The sequence below is a fragment of the Salvia splendens genome, chromosome 1 (genome assembly GCF_004379255.2).
Source record: "Salvia splendens isolate huo1 chromosome 1, SspV2, whole genome shotgun sequence".
NCBI lineage: Eukaryota > Viridiplantae > Streptophyta > Magnoliopsida > Lamiales > Lamiaceae > Salvia > Salvia splendens.
Genome location: NC_056032.1, coordinates 9,128,431 through 9,149,794, shown reverse-complemented (window position 1 = coordinate 9,149,794; position 21,364 = coordinate 9,128,431). Strand labels below are relative to the sequence as shown.

At 36.3% G+C, this 21,364-nt stretch overlaps 3 protein-coding genes across 5 annotated transcripts; 2 read left to right on the top strand and 1 right to left on the bottom strand.

The window, feature by feature from the left end:
* Positions 1–1,471: 1,471 nt before the first annotated feature.
* Positions 1,472–10,595, top strand: LOC121741010 (serrate RNA effector molecule-like). Its single transcript, XM_042133696.1, has 12 exons — positions 1,472–2,088; positions 2,638–2,753; positions 6,823–6,880; positions 7,838–7,912; positions 8,060–8,134; positions 8,208–8,255; positions 8,382–8,450; positions 8,547–9,341; positions 9,404–9,449; positions 9,535–9,806; positions 9,918–10,082; positions 10,280–10,595. The coding sequence occupies exons 1-12, from the start codon at positions 1,634–1,636 to the stop codon at positions 10,338–10,340; spliced, it is 2,235 nt and encodes a 744-aa protein (XP_041989630.1). The 5' UTR covers positions 1,472–1,633; the 3' UTR covers positions 10,341–10,595.
* A 453-nt stretch (positions 10,596–11,048) lies between these two features.
* On the top strand, positions 11,049–14,870 carry LOC121740998 (BTB/POZ and MATH domain-containing protein 4-like). 2 transcript variants are annotated; one of them, XM_042133688.1, is made up of 4 exons: positions 11,049–11,603; positions 12,833–13,178; positions 13,365–13,641; positions 14,530–14,664. In XM_042133688.1, the coding sequence occupies exons 1-4, from the start codon at positions 11,212–11,214 to the stop codon at positions 14,532–14,534; spliced, it is 1,020 nt and encodes a 339-aa protein (XP_041989622.1). In that variant the 5' UTR covers positions 11,049–11,211; the 3' UTR covers positions 14,535–14,664. The 2 variants fall into 2 exon arrangements, with proteins under 2 accessions (XP_041989622.1, XP_041989612.1); XM_042133678.1 differs by having other exon boundaries at positions 11,052–11,603; positions 14,474–14,870.
* A 60-nt stretch (positions 14,871–14,930) lies between these two features.
* On the bottom strand, positions 14,931–19,769 carry LOC121740986 (transcription factor GAMYB-like). 2 transcript variants are annotated; one of them, XM_042133671.1, is made up of 5 exons: positions 19,551–19,769; positions 19,045–19,141; positions 17,435–17,791; positions 15,549–16,476; positions 14,931–15,445 (listed from the first exon to the last, which is right to left on the bottom strand). In XM_042133671.1, the coding sequence occupies exons 3-5, from the start codon at positions 17,780–17,782 to the stop codon at positions 15,177–15,179; spliced, it is 1,545 nt and encodes a 514-aa protein (XP_041989605.1). In that variant the 5' UTR covers positions 17,783–17,791; positions 19,045–19,141; positions 19,551–19,769; the 3' UTR covers positions 14,931–15,176. The 2 variants fall into 2 exon arrangements, with proteins under 2 accessions (XP_041989605.1, XP_041989597.1); XM_042133663.1 differs by lacking the exon at positions 19,551–19,769 and adding an exon at positions 19,241–19,544.
* Between the last annotated feature and the right edge of the window lie 1,595 nt (positions 19,770–21,364).

The following is a 21,364-nucleotide window of genomic DNA, read 5'->3' as shown; positions in this document are numbered from 1 at the left end:
ACGGAGGTAGTAATAAAATAGCTTTACCAATTTTAATGAATAAGTAAATCTTTGTATACATGTCTACTACTTAACAAGTTACTACTACAAAATAAAAATAAAATGCGTGCAAGAATAGTTCGAAATATGTTTATGTAAAGAGTGAACTACAAAAATGGTATTTGGATTATAGGTTTATCTCGCCCATAGTCCCTGGACTTTAAAAATATCGCCAAACATCTATGAACTAAGGGTTTAGCTCAAATTTGGTCATTTTGCCATTTTTTAATACAAAAATACCCTTTTGAGCATTTGAGCAATTTGGTCTTTTTACATTTTAAATATGATATTATTTCAGTGATGTACTAAATATGATATTATTTCAAAATTATCATTCTTCTTCACTTTTGTCATCCTTCATTTTGTTTCTTTATTTCAATATTAGATTTAATTTTATAAAATTAAATTGTAAAATTTAAAATTTTAAATATCAATAAATTTTTAATAATTTTTAAAATTATTAAATAACAAAAATTAATAGTTTTAATCAATATTTAATAGTGTCTAATATTTAATCAATAAGGTATGACGACGCCTTAGTTTTAATCAATATTTAATAGTTTTAATCATAAACTGATCTATAACATGATTTATTCTGAAATAAATATGCATCTGCTGTAAGACTAATATAATTTTTGTTTATTAATTTGAAAACAATCAAAATTAACTAGAAAATTTCAACAAAAATACTCCTATATAAAATTTTTAGTGGTATCAAATTTTTAGTCAACCTCAAAATATTTAATCACAAGCAATTCTAACAACCGAACAAAGGCTAAATAAAATAGCTCTTATTTTTCCATCATGATTATTATTATTTTTCTTACTTCTTCAATTTAGCTGAATATTATATTAAATAACAAAAATTAATAGTTTTAATCAATATTTATAGTGTCCACGAATTAATAGTTTTAATTAAATTTTTTATTGATATTTAAAAATCAAAATTTAAAATTTAATTTTATAAAATTAAATCAAATATTGAAATAAAGAAATAAAGTGAAGGATGACAAAAGGGAAGAAGAATGAATTTTGAAATAATATCAGATTTAGTACTATATCATTTAATATCAGATTTAAAATGTTAAAAGTGTAAAAAGATCAAATTGCTCAAATACTTAAAAGGGTATTTTCCTAAAAAAAAGGGTAAAATGACCAAATTTGAGATAAACGCTTAGTCTAGGGGTGTCTGACCATATTTTTAAAGTTCAGGGAACAAGATAAACCCATAATTCAGGGAACATTTTTAAAGTTCACTATTATGTAAAAAGTTACGCCAAAGGATGAAAATGGTAAGAGTAATGTCGTGAAATGATACACTATTTAGTAGTGTCGTGAAATGATAAATAGATATACGATGCATTGTTTTCTTTTCTCTACAACTGTATTTTATTGTGCAGCCATTTTATCACTAAAGGTGAAGTATGAGGTTTCAAGGGCTATTAATGTAAATGTGGCATTGCATAATTTATAGTAGGAGTATTAAATTTGGTATGTGAAATTCCCCAACCCAATCTTCAAATCTGGGCACTGCACTAGCAATAGTAATAGTGTTAAAGCAGCTAATTAGGGTTTCGACGCTCAATTCTCGCCGATGGCCGAAGTTCTGAGCGCCACCGAGGATGATATCGACCTCCGCCGAGAAACGAGTACAGACGAAAAGCCTCCCGAAGCCGCTCCCTCCGACACTACCCCTGCCGACGCATCACCGCCGCCCCCTCCGCCTCAGCCGCCGCGCCGCGCCATCCGAGACCGCGACTCCCGAGATCGCCGTGATGACCGGGACTATGACCGCCCTCCGCGCCGCGAATACTATGATCGCAACCGATCGCCGCCTCCGCCCCCGCCGCGTGAGAGAGATTATCATAAGCGCGGCAGGATGAGTCCAAGCCCCCCTCCACCTCCGTATCGTGACCGACGCGGAGGAGGTCCGCATTCTCCGCCTCCTAGAAGGTCTCCGCCGTTTCCTCCCTACAAGCGGAGGAGGGACGATGGTCATGATGGCAGGAGAGGGAGTCCCAGGGGAGGATATGGGCCTGGGGATCGAAGGTGCGTTGCGCATTAGGTTAATTTAGCTATGCTTGCTCTTACCGTCTTACGGCTGCTCAGTGTTGTTTATGTCTGCCACTATACCTATTGGTTCTATAGTAACATGTTTAGGGTTTTATGGAGAGTGTTGATTGCATGGCTAGGTACTTGGTTTCCTGTGTACTATAAGTTCAAGTTTCTTATTTGTATGATTATCCTTAAGGGCCTGCTTGTAAACCTCCAATAATCAGTCTAGCCAGGGAATCAGATTTTTGGTTACGATTCTATGTAGTGCAGACTATGCAATGCAACATATAGGGGCTGAAATATATAAATGTTCACGAGTTTATGCACCTTGTTTAAGTTACACTTATAACTTCTATGCGTGAGCACTGGATTCCTCCTTAGCATTTCTGAATTCCATTACATGTTCTTTTATCCACGAATAGGAGTATAATAGTGTTCCCATTTTACTTAGTTCCTTCTGTATGACAATAGGTGCGTTTTTTTATATAGAATGATTTCATTGCGCTGCTCAACAAGGTTGTAGTGACATGATATTTGGTTCAGGTTTGGCTATGACTATCCTGGTGGATATGACCGTGACAATGGGGGCAGACCTGGCTATCCTGACGAAAAACCTCATGGTCGGCATATGGGCCGCGGAGGTGGTGGCTACCAAGGCGGTGCGTCTGTATTTTCATTGTTAATGAAATTGGGATATGTATTCTTTATGTGGTTGCTATATCTTCATTAATCATATCAACTTTTCATATTGAATTTTCTTGATGGATAAAATGGTGTTTCCATACTACCATTATGTATCTCTAAGTTGTCCATAATGTTAGAACTTATGCTACCTTGATAATCAAGTAAGATGTGTTGCAATTTCGCTCCCAGTACCCTGAACCTCTGATGCTAGATTGTGCCAACCCATCCCCAGAATATCAAAAAGAAAATAGTATTATAGTGAAAATGTATTTTATTGTCTTCTAGTTTTGTCCATCATTGGTGGCTGGAAGTAAAGAACAATCTGGAGATAGTGTAATTTAATAAAGGGGTCTTGTTGAAAACCTTTTTCTCAAGCCTCTGATGTATCTCATGAGCCATAAAAAAATAGAAGCTGAAATAGATGAATTTAGAACAATGGTATGAAGAATGAATTTCCTGTAATAGAACCAAGAAAACTTGGAAGACAATAAGAATCACAGTACATATTATAACAATGTTTTAGATTTATTAGAACATATTAATTTATAATTGATATTTATGGATTATCCTTAAGATAGAATTGTTTAAGAGTATGAAATGTAATCTGGAAATGCAATAGTTACTATATAATTCAAATAAAATAGTTAATGGGGGCCCATTGCCTCCATAATTTGGGAGGGTGGGTTGTTGGTGGTAAAGTCTCTTTAGGTGCCACTTGGAGAAATGCAATAATATTTGGTGATCTAAAGATGGTAATGGTGTATGCTTGTTGCTTATTGCTGAGAGGAGTCAATGAGACCATCCTCATTAGCCATAAAGTGAGAGATTTTTGGCCTTAGTACTCTCTCTGTAATCATACATGAGCTCATGAAGGAACTTGCTTGTGCTTTGAAAGTTGCGATGCGTCTAGTGAACTGTCACTTCCAATATAGTACAATTTAAGTTTATTGACATGAGCATGCACTAATAAGTAGCTGATTAAGTTTAATCCTGTGACCTATTTTTATTCTTCAACATATTTATACTTATCTTTTTTGCATCTATCTCCTGTCTTTCTAGTTTCTACATTAGGAGATACTGGTTAAGTTGTTTACTTGCATGATTCTTTGTATATCGGTGTAGATATTTCTGATTAAATTACTGACAGATGATGCAGAAATGTTGAGAAATAGAATCTTTCTTAGTACTAGGACCTCAGTTATTACAATTAGCTGCTTCCTGCTGAAAATATAGAACAGAAAGGACAGAGTTCAACTTGCACTATGATTAAATTCTCCATTCCAATATTGATGTTTAGTCACTTCGAGACTTTGATTTTGCTGCTGTAGAAATTCAACTTTGCAGCCAAGGTTCAATTTTTCGGCTTCCAAAGGGCAGGAAAATAATGGACTCCACAAATATATTTATTACTTTTACAATTCAATTGCAGTGCATGGGTTTTCTCAATATTCTTTTCCCTTGTTTGGTGGTTTTGGTATGCAAATGATTAATCTTATTTATTTATTTTTTGAAATAAGATAACTTTGTTCCAAGTGAGCCCTGGATCAACCAAAAATTGGGATACTTGGGAATTTAAATAGAAAACACAGCATGTACGATTAATCTGAGTCGCTCTCCACAAAATCAGTGTTTTTGTTCTCATTAAAAAAATGCAATACTTCTCTTACCTCGCAACCTTTTCATTTTCCTGTTTGATGCAATATTTCAGTGACCTCATTCAACTTACAAGTTGAGAGAAAATTCAGAAATTTAAGATTGATTGGAATTTAGGAATTTGAAATTCCAAGGGATTTCAAATGAATTTGAAATCTCTTGTTTTGGTTAGTGTGTGGATTTCTGTACATAACTATAAACACTGCAATTTATTGAATGGCAACGTTTAATAAATTGTTTTAAATTTTTTCAATCACCATGGTTATACTATTAATACATAAAGTAAGAAACAATATTTCTAATTTGTATGTAGTATACGATACTATATGATTGTAAATTCAGAAAATATGTCTAATATATTAGTGTATGCAATGTGGGTTGCATATGAGTGTGTGCACGTGTTTGTTTGCATGTTGAGCATAATACTCCCTCCGTCCCAAAGAAGATGGCTCACTTGGGAAATGGCACGAGATTTTAGGCGATGTTGTTTTGTGTGTTAAGTGGTGAGAGAAAATATAATTTTATAATTGATGTGAGAGAAAACTTTTTCCAAAAGAGGAAATGTGACAGCTTTTATGGGACAAACTAAAAAGGAAAGTGGGACATCTACTATGGGACGGAGGGAGTATATAGTATGTGTGGTGTGCTAGTGTAATGTGTGATATGTGCTGTGTTCTGTGTGTTTGATAGTGTTGTTAGGGTCGCGGGTCGGTCCGGGGCGATGGGGCGCCGGGGCGAGGGACCTACGAATCGGGGCGCAAAATTAGTTATTATTTATATATTAGAAATAATAATGATTAAATATAAGTCACTAATATATAAATACCAATGTTATCAAATAGCGGATATGGCGGCGCCATGGCTCTATGGCATGCGTTCTGTGGTGGAAATGCTATAGCAACATGGCGCTGCCATAGCACCGCCATTTGACAACATTACGTGTGTACTGCATTTAGGAATGGGGCATTATGCAAGAAACATGGATGTTAGAGTTGTATTTTATGCTTTATTAATTGTTTTAAGAGTTTTAGATGTTATATTTTTGTTATTTTTCAATTTTTGAATTATGTATAAATAATAAGTATTATTTTATTTATTTAATTATTGATTGCCATATCCGCCATACTAATACCAGTGTTATCAATCTCGTATGGCGGCTTATGACGGTTCGCCTAAAAATTGCCACCGGGATATGGCGTATTAGTATGGCGGATATGGCGGTCAATAATTAAATAAATAAAATAATACCTATTATTTATACATAATTCAAAAATTGAAAAATAACAAAAATATAACATCTAAAACTCTTAAAACAATTAATAAAGCATAAAATACAGCTCTAACATCCATGTTTCTTGCATAATGCCCCATTCCTAAATGCAGTACACACACAATGTTGTCAAATGACGGATATGGCGGTGCTATGGCAGCGCCATGTTGCTATGGCATTTCCACCACATAACGCCGTGGCGCCGCCATATCCACTATTTGATAACATTGACTAATACGCCATATCCCTGTGGCGGTTTTTAGGCGAACCGCTATAAGTCGCCATACGAGATTGATAACACTGATAAATACTTATACTTACATAACAGGAAGAAAAAATATATAAAATTCAATCTGACATTGGGTAGAAAATAATTATCGAAGGAATTATAGTCTGTTTACTTGTTTTGATATTTAATTAATGAATTTTATAATTAAGTTATTTTGGGAAAACATGAAAAGTTGGCAATAATAATAAATTAAGTATAAAAAAGAGGAAAAGTAAAAAGTTGAAATGATTAGAGGCAAAAAGAGTCGGTGGGTGCCTAGGTTTTATCAAAAGGAGGACTCCATATTAAAATACTAATAAAATAAAAAAAAGTTTCAGCTTCCTCCCTCTTTACACAAAAACGGATTCACGCCCCCTTCGTCGACCCAGACGCCCCCACCGGCGCCCCCACTGCGCCCCACGTATCTCGCTCGGCTCACCCATGTTGGGGCGAAGCCGAACTCGACCCTGGCGACCCGCGCCCCGAGCGCGTTTTTAACAACACTGCTTGTAGTGCGTGTGTGAATTTATGACCTGGGTCTGTGAGAGAGGAAGGGTAAATTTTAAACTAGGACGAAATTTACACAAAATTAACTAAAATAATCACAATGGGTTTTAGGCTTTTTTTTGGTCGAACCAGATTAGTGGATTTTACCTATGTATTTGAAGTATACTCTCCCAATCCACCCTTAAATCCCTAATCCGAATGCAATCTTAGATATTTTACTTATGCATTCATACTTTGGTAATGTATACACTGTGGGCTTCCTAGGAAGTCGTTTGGGTGTGTTTCCTAGCTTTAAATTTCTATGTTGCTTGCCCTATGTTTTTCATTTTGATCTTCCTTTATGTAGATTGGGATTCTGGCCGTGGTGCTTTTGCTGATACATTTGGTGCTGGTGGAACCCAGAGGTAAAAAAGCAAGCAATTTACTGAATTCTGACTATTGTACTAAATTCAGCCTTTCATAAAGTGTGCTGTGTATGCTTTGTTTTGATGCAATCTCATGCAATTATAGTAAAGTCATTTTCTTTCAGTCTTAGCCTTTTATATCCAGTTTTTTGTGAACAGTTGTTCTCCATTGAGTTCCCTAGTCCTGACAAGCTATCTGCTATTTAGTGTTGGTTGGAATGATAAAAATAGTTAACATATACATATGCATGAAATTGTAAGAAGTTTATGAATGTTACCAAACTTATAATCCCTGTCCTTTTTCTAGACCTATCATTGCTCTTCACCGTGACAAATTAGATTGTAAGAAATCGATTCTCTACACACAATCAATATAGTCATCTCGGCTTATAATGAAGCGATGAAGCGGGCTTTTGTTTCCCAAGCCCTAGTGATTTTTTATTTATGTAGCAGGGGTTGGGGTTGTTTAGGACCATTGAAAACTTATCTGAGTGTTCAACTGACTGTTGGCCACGTACATGCTATGCCTGTATGATTTTGGCAGAAATTTCTTAGAACATCTGAGGTTTTATTCAGGTTTAATAGTTTTTTTCTTCTCGTACATTCAGTTCTTATATATTTTAGTTTGGTTGTGTGAGTTTCCATCTCTAGTCACACTTATCTCAATCACCTTATTCTAAACCTAAATAAGTATTAATAAGGCAAATATATGAGGTAACAGAGATAGTTTTCAGAATACACACACACACACACCACTGACACCTAGAAAAGTTGAAATTAGAACCATTACAAGTGCTAAGTCAGAAGAGAGTTGTCTTCTGAGTGCATGCTTATAATGTTTCCTACAATTGACGTTTACATGTATCTCTAGCTGTTCATTTCTTTAGTATTCTTTTATAATGAATAATGTTGTTTCAACACTATAGATAAATCTATGTATTTGTGAATTTTCTACAGGGAAGGAATGATGTCTTACAAGCAGTTCATTCAGGAGCTTGAAGATGATATCTTGCCTTCTGAAGCAGAGTGCAGGTCAGCTTGTAGTTGTTCTACAGTTTGTCAGTTTGGCCTTATTAAATGGGCTCCCTTTTCAAGTAAAGTGTATCTTTAATTTGTTCCTTATTTTAGTTTCTCATTCTTTTACTTTGTTTATTTTACCAAATGACTGAGTGTGATCAGGTATCAAGAGTACCGGACAGAGTACATATCAACCCAGAAACGAACTTACTTCAATTCACATAAAGATGAAGAATGGTACAGTACTTCATTTTGTCCTCCTTCCAAATTATGCTAAGTTTTCTTTTAACAAGTGTGTTTATTGGTTCAGGTTGAAAGACAAATATCATCCGACGAACTTGCTCGCTGTCATACAACGGTAAGCTTACAGGCATAAGTTTTTATTTGGGCCTCTCTTCCACGTCATGCGAGAAAAGCCTATCTTTATATACAACTTCCAGTTTGGTGTATATCCAAAGTTCTAAACATGCTGACCACTTTTCAGGAGGAATGAACTTGCAAAGAAGCTGGCGAAGGATTTTCAGCATGACCTGCAGGGTGGGACTCTGGATATGTAAGATTTTCCCCCTGCATATTTACTTTTGTGCTTGTGCAGTGTTTACATTTTTATAGATTTAGACAAATCTGACCTAATTCTATATGTAAAAAGAGGTCCTGCTTTTAGTCCTTCCTCATCAAACAAGGCAGAACAATCCAGTGAGCCTAATTCCGAAGATGAAACAGATGGCAAAAGAAGGCGGCCCAATCGTGGTGGTGCCAAGGAATCCGAACTCTCTTCTGCCCCAAAGGCCCACCCTGTCTGTTCAGAGACTAGAAGAATTCAGATTGACATTGGACAAGCTCAAGCTCTTGTACGTAAACTTGATGCGGAAAAGGGAATTGATGAAAACATTTTATCTCGATCTGATAATGATAGAATGAGCAGAGATAAATCTCATGGAAGTTCAAGTGGTCCAGTTATCATCATAAGGGGTTTAAATACAATAAAAGGTCTAGAGGGGACTGAACTTCTGGACACTCTCCTGACTTATCTCTGGCGTATTCATGGAGTTGATTATTATGGATTAGTTGAAACAAATGAAGCTAAAGGTCTCCGGCATATTAGAGTTGAGGGGAAGGACCCCGATGCAATTGGTAATGGAAACGAGTGGGAGAAGAAATTGGATTCTCGTTGGGAAGAGAGACTAAAGAATTTCGATCCACTGGAAGTAATGACCGCAAAGGAGAAGATAGATGCTGCAGCTCTTGAAGCTTTGGATCCTCATGTCCGCAAAATTAGGGATGAAAAATATGGCTGGAAGTATGGATGCGGAGCAAAAGGTTGTACAAAGCTCTTCCATGCTGCAGAGTTTGTTCACAAACATTTGAAGTTGAAACACCCAGAAGTTGTCATGGAACAGACATCAAAAGTTCGTGAGGAGTTGTACTTCCAGAACTACATGAAGTAAGTACTTCCATTTATGTTGCCTATTTGCTTCAATATCCTAAAAGTTTGTCGTCTTGCAGTGATGAAAATGCGCCTGGAGGGACGCCTGTCATGCAACCTTCTTTGGTATGTCTTATTTGTAGTTACCTGTTGGGAATACAATGGTCTTCTAGTGTTCGGGTGCACATTATTGACATGTGCCCATCTGCAGAGGGAAAAGCAACAAAGACGAAGACCGGGTCCAGATAACAGAATGAAAGATGATAGAGGAAACCGTAGAGAACGTGATAATCGTGCAAATGGCAGTGAACACTTTGATAGATCTGAGAATCCTCAGTCTGGGGATTTTAACAATGGCGATGGTGCTACCGGGAACAACCCGGATGAACAAATGTTTGATTCTTTTGGTGGGCAAGGCATTCCTGTTGCTGCTTTCTCTTCAGACATACCTCCTCCTGTGTTGATGCCTGTTCCGGGTGCTGGGTAAGTTCAGATTGTTTCCTCTCAATACTCACGGTGGACATGGTTGTTATGAGTTTTTCAGAATGTTTTGTATGCATAAGTTGTTGATTGGATGAAGTTTATTGAATGCAGTCCACTGGGTCCTTTTGTCCCTGCTCCTCCTGAGGTTGCTATGCGGATGTTACGAGACCAAGGAGGGCCTACCCCATTTGAAGGTGGCAGAAATGGGTTAGGTGGACCTTCTCCAATAATTGCTATGCCACATACACTTCGTCAGGATCCCCGGCAAATGCGAAGGTTGGTCTCTGCTAGCTGGAACGCTGGTTTTTGTCTGTTAGTCTTACAGCACATGCCCAATGATAGTGGGCAAATGAGTACTCTGAGACCTTCACTTGAATTTAGGGCATTGAACTTTATTTTGTGAGAAGTGATTTATTCGCCAATACTAGTGCAATAGTTATCAATGTAACTCACCGAGTTCAATAATTTTGCAGCTACAATGATCTGGATGCTCCAGATGATGAGGTGACAGTTATAGATTACAGGAGCTTGTGAGCAGGCGTGGCTTGGCTTGGCTTTGGGCTAAGCTTGAGTTTATCTATATGTTTGACGACGTGGTGAGGAAGTATGTGGAGTTTCTGCACAAGATTCTTTTTCAAGTTGGGGATATGTTGAATAGCGTTGTGTTGTAATACAGTCTTATTATGTGGCTAGCAAGAGTTGAGCTATTTATTTTTTTTAAATGAAACAGTTGAGCTCTTTCGGAACAGAAATGTCTCACTCTTTAATGTAATTTTGCATTTGGAGATAGATGCCTTGTTAATATTTTTATTTGCAAATGAGATCAACAATGCTTTGAGCAAGGAAAACAGCAGGTTGGAAATAATAATTCAGATTCAGAAATATTTTCAAACCACGGCCTTGTGGCAAGGTTGTTTTCTTGTAGTGCAGAATCATAATTCGTGTATTTATTTATGGTTTATAATTTTTAATGTAGACTAAATAGTAGTTGTAAATTAATAGTGATGGCACCCCTGAATTACTAATTTAATTTTCCAATAATAGGAGTTGAGAGAAATTAAGGGGCATTAGTATTCAATTTTTTAAAGTTTAGAAAATAAGAAACTGAAATTGATTTCAGGGTAATTTATTTGTACAAGTTTTTAAATAAATACGAAGAAACGTAGGTGGAATGAATACATCAATACCCAATAATATTCCGGCGGCTGACCAAATTCAATTATCGCCCACCTAGAGAAAATAAAATATCCGAAAAATAAAAATTCCCCAAAACCATTTAATTAAGAAAACCCTAATTCGTTACCCCCTTTCTCGTCTCCACCCTTCCAATTCATCGCCCTTCACACACGCAATGCGATTAGCCTGATCGTTACACCCGGAAATCAATTGTAATTCCTGCTCCACAATGGCCGAAACGCCGGATAGGACGCCGAACCAGACATCGCCGACGCGTTCCAGCTCGGTGACGGAGACGGTGAACGGGTCGCACCGGTTTGTGATACAGGGCTACTCTCTGGCGAAAGGCATGGGCGTAGGGAAACACATAGCGAGCGAAGAATTCACGGTGGGAGGGTACAAATGGGCGATTTATTTCTACCCTGACGGGAAGAACCCCGAGGATAATTCGACCTACGTGTCGGTGTTCATTGCGCTGGCCAGCGAGGGTACTGATGTACGGGCGCTCTTCGAGCTCACGCTAATGGATCAGAGCGGGAAAGGGAAGCATAAGGTGCATAGCCATTTCGCTAGGTCGCTCGAGAGCGGCCCCTATACGCTTAAATACCGCGGTAGCATGTGGTGAGTTTATTTTGTCCTTGTCATTCTTGCTTCAGGATGTAATAACTTCTTATTCTGATAGCCAGCTTATGTTTTGCTGGCTATGTGATTTTATCTGAATTGATTCTTCAATGCTTTACTGGTTTTTTTTTAAACAAACGATTATGTTTGCACTCTATATTTTGGGCGTACTGATTCTATTGGTTGAAAATCTTACAAAAGAAAATTCTATTGGTTGAAGCATAAGCTCCAATGTTGTTAATAAATAGATTACTTCGTGGTACAAATCTTTGTAAATGGACTCTTTTGCTTTATGATGAGATTCTCGAGTAATGAAGCATATCTTGTTGTTTTCATCTTACGTCAGTCAGCTTCTATTGTATATTGGGAATGAGGCTACATTCCAGGCTTGCTTATTATCCTCATATTGTAGGCTACTGATATGAAGCTGGGTCTGTAATCCACATGAATTGCATTTTTCCCAGCTTAGTAGCATTCTCAAGAGATTTGGACTTGGTGTTAATTGGTTCTGGTATACTATGTTGTGATTGAAAACTTGAAATTATCCTGATAAATGTTGATATAGAAGAGAGCTTAAATTTTTTACTCACACATGTTTTGGCTAATAATGACTGTTTGGTTACATTCTTTAATGCAAGACATTTCTCCATATGGTGGAATATATGTCATGGCTATTAAATATTGAAATTGAATGAATGAAGTAAAAACTGCCTTGTTGGAATAAGGAAAAGTGGTTTCTGTTGCACTATCAGGTTTTTAAGATAAGCTCAACATTTGTTAACATGTTTAATTAGTTTCTCCAGTATGGTTTAGCACCTAGAAATCTACATCAAACGATGTAATGGAAATTCTTATCTTACATTTCATTGCTTTGTGATAATTAAGGTTCTTTCTGTCTTTGGATTTAATGATAATTAGTTGGTTGAACCTTTAACTTGAATTTCTTGCTGTCTTTGGGATAATTAAGGTTCTTTCTGTATTGCTCCTAGTACTTTAAAGCTGCTAGAGATTCTACCTTAAATATCTGGGAGGAAAAATGAATCTTGAGGATGACTCAGAAGTCTAAGTCTAAGATAATGCCCAGGTTTTTATCTAGGACTTTGAGGTTTTGCGTCAGGAACATAAGTTTTAACTTTCTTTATCCTCATGTGAATACGCCCAATGCATTTTATGAACCTTGTCTTCCTTTCTAAATTGATGTTTTTAACTTCTTCTGTGCCTTAATGCAGGGGATACAAGCGTTTTTTCAGGAGAGCTATGCTTGAAACGTCAGATTATCTTCGAGATGATTGCTTGAAGATCAACTGTACTGTTGGAGTTGTTGTTTCTGCTATTGATTGTTCTAGGTTACACTCTATTCAGGTTCCAGATTCTGACATTGGGTCAGACATAGGCATGCTTTTAGAAAACATGGAAGGTTCTGATATCACATTCAATGTATCTGGGGAGAAATTTCATGCCCACAAGTTGGTATTAGCTGCCCGTTCCCCCAAATTTCGGTCTGAACTCCTTGAAGGAGTAGATACTGAAGTGGAAGAGGTTATGGTACCGGACATGGAACCTGAAGTTTTTAAGGTGAGTGGATGGTTTTGATCTGCTCTTTCTGGCTCTACCAGAGTAATCATCTTACCTAATAGTTAGCTTTTGGTGATTTGCTATTTCTGCACTTATATTGGTGAGGTTGATGAAATAACTTGTCTGTTCATTTCCATGATGGGGAAAGTGGAATACATGATAATATATATTCTTTGATCCACACAGGCTCTGCTGTACTTTATCTACAGAGATGCATTGGCTGAAAATGAGCTGATAGCATCTAGCTCTTGCTCTACTTCAGTGGTAGCTGACACCTTAACCGGAAAATTGCTGGCTGCAGCTGATCATTATGACTTAGAAAGACTCAAAAGGATATGTGAATCTCATCTTTGCAAAGATATATCTGTAAATTCAGTTACACAAGTACTTTCTTTGGCAGATCGTTATAATGCTGCAGAATTGAAAGATGTTTGCCTAAAATTTGCTGCTGAGAACCTGGCAGGTATATAACTTGAGAAACCCCTTGAATAATTTGGAATCTTGTTATTTCTGATAAAAGAGGAGATCCTCATTGCTTTTCCTGGTTCCGTTCATTATGAAATTCGCTATTGATTTGGCATTTCTAGGCTTATATCAGTTTTGTTTTACTAACACTTAAGGTTGAGAATGAGATGGAAACATCATCTCAGTGCAGATATTTTGAAGTTCTATATCATGGTGCCAATAGATTTTAGATGATAATGTGTAGTTCCCAGCTAGATTTGAATACATATGTTTGTTCTTCTTAGTAGCATCCTAACTTGGAGGAAACACGATTCCCCTTAGGTGTTGGCCTGAAGAGATTTGTCTAAATTTAGCCAATGCCCGAGCTGCTTGGTTTTGTTTGGGGAGTTGCCCAATGTATTTATTTATTTATAAAAACGAGATCATTTCATGCTTAAATCACCTACTTCTGCTTTCTAATTTCTTCCCTTATCTACTTAACATTCGTTAGTCTGTGTTAGTTTCATTAATTCAATGAAATTATGTGATGTGAGATGATAGTTAAAATGAGTTTTATTGATGAGATATAAGTTAAGTTGTACGCACTATTATTTTTAAAATGGAAAAAGTAGTTACTTGACTTGTGTTGTGGACAATATATTGTCTTCTTCTCCATGCTCTTTGAGTTTGTACCTTATTTCTAGTAACACTTTGGGGAAAGCGTTGGTGTGATTTTCTAGTTCCGAGGCGACTCAACCAGCTACGGTTGTAACTACCATGTATTCTGTATTTTAGTTTTGTATATTGATTCGCTGCAGCGTACAATCTTCCATGAATGACTCTTTTTGCAGCTGTCATGCGTTCGGATGGTTTTGAATATCTTAAAGAAAATTGCCCATCTCTACAGTCTGAGCTTTTGAAGATGGTAGCTGGTTGTGATGAAGACTGCAGCAACGGTGGTGGCAAGTCTGGGAGTGTGTGGGCTCAGCTCTCTGATGGTGGTGACAACAGTGGCCGGAGGGTTAGACAACGAACTTAATTTTGGAAGTAGGAAACGTGTAGACAAGGGGTGAGCAGTATTTCTGTAACTGTAATTAGCAAGAAATGTGTGTCGTTTTTCATTCAGAAAATTGACAGCAGCTGTTATATTTGCTGTATGTCTGGTGAAGTTTGTCTTGAATACTGTATTGTAGTAGCTGATTGTGCTCTTATACAAAATTCGAAACCAATGTTACGACGAACTCTAAATATGAATGGAAAGTGCCTAAAATCAAGTGACCAGAATGCTTTAATCAAATGACAAGAACGTAGAGAAACAACTAAAATCAAGGTCGATTTGTCAAAATATTCTCGTACAGAGAAATGAAGCACATACAAATGTGCATGTATGCCAGCTAGACATCAATGGCCAAGCATCATAGAAATGTTTTTGAAAAATAAGCCATTTCTGCCCCCAACATCGAGGCCAGAAACTTGTTCCATAGAAATAGAAAATAGAAAACATATCTTGAGGCTATTGAAAATTTGAGTTTTCTCGAATGCAAAATCAGTGGACTAGATGTTAGGCACGATGTTCCAAGCACCGAAATCATGATCAAGGTAGCCTGGAGTTTCCACTGCATCGGCTGTTTTGCTTTCTCTGCTCAAATCGTAACCAAGAAATGTTGCTGCATCTTTTAGCTTGTGTTCCTTAGTAGGGTATTCCACTGCGTCCAAGAAGTTTGAGGCAACTGAGAAATCCGGTCTGGAAAAAATCATCTGGTTTCTTGTCTCAACGTTATTAGCATATGGCATTAGAGCCCCGTTTATTGCTTCTTCGTTAACTAAAAAAACATTACAGTAACGCAAGATAGCATTAGGAAAAAATCCGGGTGATTAAATTCAGCGTACCAAGAGCGATGAAGGTTGTGTAGAAGGAACTCGTACCTGGAAAACCCATGGAGAAGGGCTCATCGAACGAGTCCCCACTGATGGGGGTGCTCTCACTGAACACCGATGAGGAAGAATGACCTAAAGGAGATTTTTGTTCTTCATATGCTTCCCATTCCAACTCGTGGAGAGCATATTCTGAGTCATCCATCATAGTGGAATCATGTGGAGTGTGCTGAGCACTGTTGCTCTTGGAGTTTCTCATAGCGTCTGATTCATTGATTACTGCTTCTAATAGACCGTTAGTCTGCTCATTTCGGGGCGTTTGGTATAAGGTATCAACGGAAAGCAAAGGAGAAGAGGGTGGGGGTGAGCCCCAAGTGCCCATCTGAGTTTGGAGTGAAGGGAGCTCCCGCTTCATTGCCCAAGAAGGCTCTGAAGAAGAATGGCCATTTGAGACGGCATGGCTGCCGTTAGGTAAACTCGAAGCTCTTGCATGGTAAGTTACAGGATTATGATCATATGCAGAGAACACTGAAGATTTACCAATTTGTGTAGAATTAGCAATATGGTACTGATTCCCACCAGGGAAAACATTACAGGTAGGAGCATTTAAGCCATTGAACACTGGTTCGGACAATCGAAAACGCTTGGATGGATGAACTGCTGGGAGCAAGGACTTGTTATCGTATGGAGAGTTTGGACCCTGAGTAAGCAGGCTACTTGCGGAAATATCAAGCCAGTTATTAGCAGGAAATTCAAGAAGGCCCTGTGTGTCAAAATTCTTAAATTCCACTCGTGGAATGTGAATTGACTTGAGTTCTGGATGATGCAGATTACCAGATGATAAATTACTCATATCGTCACTTTGCAGGTTATCGTTCAATGACTTCACACAGATATCAGGTGGTAAGCCAGCACGTTGTCTTCTTTTGATTCTGGTGTTCCAGTAATTCTTAATCTCATTGTCTGTGCGGCCAGGCAACTGCCAGTAGAGATGAAAAGGATGAGAAGATGAGCATGAAGACGTAAATATACTGAATATCACCTAATCTAAGCATGAAAAGTATTTCATCATGTAACCATAAAGCCTTTCCAAGGACCAAGTATGGAGCAAAATATTTTCATCAGAGTTAAAACAGATATAGAAAAGATTCAACTATTTATTGTATCTCTTGGGATGAGAGATTATAGCTAAACTCTAATATATCTTGTTACTAAGGGATCGATACCAGTAATATCACACATGCCACATGTGCTTACAAAGCTCTAACTCAAAATAAATAATGAATAAATGGAACACATCAACCTTAAAGGCGGAAGATGGTCCCGTTTACAGCCCCACAAACTTCAAACCTGTGCACGTAGTAAATTATCTCTATCTATCACATATACAATGCACATCTTTATTCCATTCCTTTTATATTTGAAAGCGGGTGATGGTCCACATATTTCTTAATTACAATGATCCCATACAACAAACAAATACCCTATAAATGGTTTTAGAATATGGTGAATAGGGGAAGATACTAGGAGCTGCCTAAATTCCATTGCATTTTGGCTTCAAATGAGGTTGCGTGCATGGGAACCGATGTTAGAAAATAACCATATGAACTTTACAGGGAAATCATTAGTCTTTTAACTGTATCAATTGATAATGGCTATTATTGCAATCTTGATTAAAAACCATGGATATGCAGCTGTAGATGATGCACAGGATGAGAAATGAACTGCCCAAAAGGCACACTTTGGCATCATTGGTGGTGGCATCCATGGGTCCCTGCTTAATTAAATTACCATGCAGATGCAGCTGTAGAAGACACATGCGTATTTGCAGTGAAATGATGCATGAGAAATGTCATCCTAAATGCAGAAACAGATAGAACATATGCCCAAGATATTTTTCACCAGTCATGAAAATAAATTGAAGCATTGGGACACACCTCAGTAGCCATTCGAGCCCATTTGTTACCCATATTGGCATGGAGTTTAATTATGAGATGCTCCTCCTCGGCTGTAAATGAACCTTTCTTAAGATCTGGTCTGAGGTGATTCGCCCACCTCAAACGACAACTTTTTCCACAGCGGGCAAGACCTGAGTGTTTCTGAACTGCATTCCAGTTTCCCTCTCCGTGTTTTGTAACATATTCAATTAAAATTGCATCTTCTGCAGTAGTCCACGGACCTTTTTTAAGTGGGCCATTCCCACCGACATTCCCTTCAATACCATCATCAACAGGCGGGGGATCTACGCCACTGTTGGGATTCCTCTCGTCACTTTCACACGACATTATCGTCTCCTAATTTTCAAAAGAACAAGAAACAAAAGTTATCGAGTGAGGCAGCATGTGGGATATGATGCATGGTTTTCTAAAAAATAAATTCTAAACTTTGTGCAACCCAAAATGTTCAATCTCATTCTCTTTCAGACAAAACTAGTTATCTAACAACCCAACACACCATGGATTTTTTGAGAGAAAGGAAATATAGATCGCCAAAAAGTTCTATACCCATATAAACCATAAAGCAGCCACACATTATTAGAGATAATAGACATAGCACACGTTGCATTCGCAATTGGACAAGTCTCATCACGTTAGTAGGGTCGATTCTCCAATGTAAAAAATGGTGTCTTTGAGAGGCTAATTACGTTCTAAAATTCCACAAAATACTCCCTCTGTCTCAGGTAAGTGATGTGTATTCCTTTCTGGGACGTCCCTTGCTAAGTGACATATTTCCTTTTTTTTGGTAATATTAACCACTTTTCTCTACCCAACTTTATTATCTCTTCATTTAACTCACTAAACACAACTTTCTTGATTCTCGTCTCATTGAAATGCATCACGTAAGTCAGTTTAGAGGGAGTACAATTTGAAAATTTGTAGCACGTCATCATAAACCAATCGAACGACCACACCAAATGTTCACACATTTTAAGAGTCAACTGGCCGACATATCCCTATCACTCAAACTCACAAAACAAGTACTGCAACATCTTTACCGCCTCTTATAATTCAGAAAGGAAAAATGTACAATTTATATCTTAGCATCCTCTTAAAGAACAAATGTGTGAATTATCAACTACAAGTGGTTAAAGTACAGCTGAAATTTAACTAGACGGAAAGAAAATCAGAATCCGGTTTCCTTATAATCCTCACTAACAAAATAGGCTGACAATAAAGAATTACCAAACATGGAATGCATGCAAAAATAAGTCACGCATAATTTGGCAAAAGGAAGAAAGTCATTATAATTAGATTAGAACTATCTTCAGCAAAGAGTAACTCTTTACTTTCTGCAACACATAAACATTACAAAGGACTGCGTGCAAAAAATATTGTCATAAAATTAAGCAAGCACAAGAAAGGAAAAGTATTAAATGGCAAATCTATAAGCAAAGAAACTTTCCAAATTACAATGAGAGAAGCTATTGAACTCTATAGATCTAACATTATAATATAATTCCAAATTAACAAAATATCTGTAGTAATTATGCACAAAATTAGCATAAACTATAGTAACTTTATACAAAGAACATTATGATATTTTCTACCTTGATCCAGCGACCTCTGCAGATTAAATCTTTCCAGATGAAAATCCAGTGTCTTATACGTAGTGTCCAAGACTCGATTTTTTTTCATTTAAGTTTCCTGGGAAAGGATTTTTAATATTAGAATATGGAAAATAAACGAAAACAACGCCGCAAACTCAAATCTACGCCAAATTCTGACGAATAAAATAAAAAATACCAGCTGAAATCTTTGATGAAGGTCAGACAAAATCAGAATCGTGACCATAGGAAAATTAAAATTCACAATATTTAAGAATCCAGAGAACCCTAGTCAAGAATTGATTAAAACAACGCCAGATCCAGAGAGAGAGAAAGTGTGTGCGAGAAAAATCAGAGAGAGAGGAATAAGCTGATACGATGTGAAAATTTGAAAATATAAATATAATTCAAAAAAATAAAAATAAAAATAAAAATAAAAGTATATACGAGAGAGAGAAGAGAATATATATTTATCTAAGCTAAAATGGAGAAATGAGGGGTGAAAAAACCTCAACTGAGATTGATTGCAGCTGCAGGCAAAGTAACTCATAAACACACATCTCCAATTCTGGCCATTCATTTATTTGTAGTGAGTTGCATGTATGATTTGTTTTTATTATGTGTTGATTGATTAGACTCTAGCCTTCAATGCTTGACACTTTATTATCTCTCATGGTGAGTGTGTGTGCTGTGTGAGAGATAGAGAATTGAGGGAGAAAGAGCTAATCAAAGGCAATAATCTGAAATGCCATTTATATGAGGCAGAGAGTGGGGGATGGATCCTCTGCATCAAACGACACCGTTCCATCAACTTTTATGCATTAGTCAACAAATTTGTCACATGTACATGACATTCTCCCAGTTATGCAGAAAACAATTGTACTCCCTCCGTCCCGTGCTACTCGCACGTTTGCTTTTCGGCAAGTTTGTACTTTTCTTTATTTTCTTTATTTTTCTTCCACCACCTATTTCCTTTAGAATTGTTATTATTTTAATTTAGAAACTAGATTATGCTTTCATTATGATATATTCGATGCTCTATGTTCGGAAAAGTTAAATTAGAAACACAAACATTTTATATATCTTAATTTATTTTTAAAATGAAATGGAGTAGTATTATGTTTTACAAAGCTCGATCTATATGTTTGTGAAGGGAAAATTAAATGTAATATCCCTGAAAATTTATCAATTTCTTTTTATTTTTTATTTTAAAAATGAAAAAAAAGTAAAGAAGAAAAGCAAGAGAAACGATAAAGTAATAGAGACTAGATAGAGTATTATTTTTGATGTGTAAGGAAATGTCTCCCTTATAGTAAGACAGCCTAAAAAGGAATACGTCTCACTTATAATGGAAAAGAGGGAGTATAAAACTGATACGCAGTATATAAAAGTAGGACACGCATACTATTAACTTTTTTATTCCACTTTTTATTATATTTCTTAAAATTTGTGTTGGGTCAAATGGTGACAAATTATAAGGGACGAAAGGAGTAATATTTTTAACAAATACTCCTTCCTTAAAGATCAGGGGTCCCGCTTTTGACATTTCAATCCATTCGCAATTAAGAGTCTCGGTTCGATTTATTTTAAATAGTAAGTTGATACAACATTTCATTAACTCATTCCACTCAGACTTTAATATATATTTAAATGAGACTTAAACTCCATCATCTTTTTCCACGTACTTTCATTTATATTTTTAAAACTGAACCAACTCAATCTGAAAGTAACATACGATGGGATATTTAAAGTGAACTATAGGGAATTCTTTGGGAAATCATAATTTAAAAAAAAATTTATATCCCTTTCAAATTCTTAATACAATTTAAATGTTAAAATGATGACATGAAAAATGAAAATGCTTGATGGTAAATACTAAATAGTAACTATAAATAGTTATTTTAACATTTAAGTGAATTATAATTTAAAAAAATGGTTTACATTGCAGAAATAAAAATTAAATACGAAGGAGCATAATTAAAAAAAATTCTCACAAATAAATTTCCCACAGTTCATTTTTATCCTTTGTTAAAAATGTTACTCCTTAGATTCAATATTTCATTCACAACCATATAGATCGAGCTTTGTAATATATTTATCATATTTAATTTTTGAAATAAATTATGCATATATAAAATGTTTGATTTTGTAATCAACCTTTAAAACGTAGAGCATCTAATATAATTACAATGAAAACATAATCTAGTTTCTAAATTAAAATAATTAATAAAGAAACTAAAGGAAAAATGCGGTGAAAGAAAAATTTAAAAAATAAAGAAAAGAAAAGAATATGCAACAAAATTTGCTACAAGAGTTTTACGCC

Coding starts and splice junctions, on each gene's coding strand:
- LOC121741010 (XM_042133696.1), top strand. CDS start 1,634: ATGGCCGAAGTTCTGAGCGCCACCGAGGATGATATCGACCTCCGCCGA. Junction 2,754..6,822: donor AGGTGGTGGCTACCAAGGCG/GTGCGTCTGTAT, acceptor TCCTTTATGTAG/ATTGGGATTCTGGCCGTGGT. Junction 8,256..8,381: donor TTGCTCGCTGTCATACAACG/GTAAGCTTACAG, acceptor ACCACTTTTCAG/GAGGAATGAACTTGCAAAGA.
- LOC121740998 (XM_042133678.1), top strand. CDS start 11,212: ATGGCCGAAACGCCGGATAGGACGCCGAACCAGACATCGCCGACGCGT. Junction 11,604..12,832: donor AAATACCGCGGTAGCATGTG/GTGAGTTTATTT, acceptor GCCTTAATGCAG/GGGATACAAGCGTTTTTTCA. Junction 13,179..13,364: donor TGGAACCTGAAGTTTTTAAG/GTGAGTGGATGG, acceptor TGATCCACACAG/GCTCTGCTGTACTTTATCTA.
- LOC121740986 (XM_042133671.1), bottom strand. CDS start 17,782: ATGTCGTGTGAAAGTGACGAGAGGAATCCCAACAGTGGCGTAGATCCC. Junction 16,477..17,434: donor GGGCTCGAATGGCTACTGAG/GTGTGTCCCAAT, acceptor CTCTACTGGCAG/TTGCCTGGCCGCACAGACAA. Junction 15,446..15,548: donor CTTCTCCATGGGTTTTCCAG/GTACGAGTTCCT, acceptor ATGTTTTTTTAG/TTAACGAAGAAGCAATAAAC.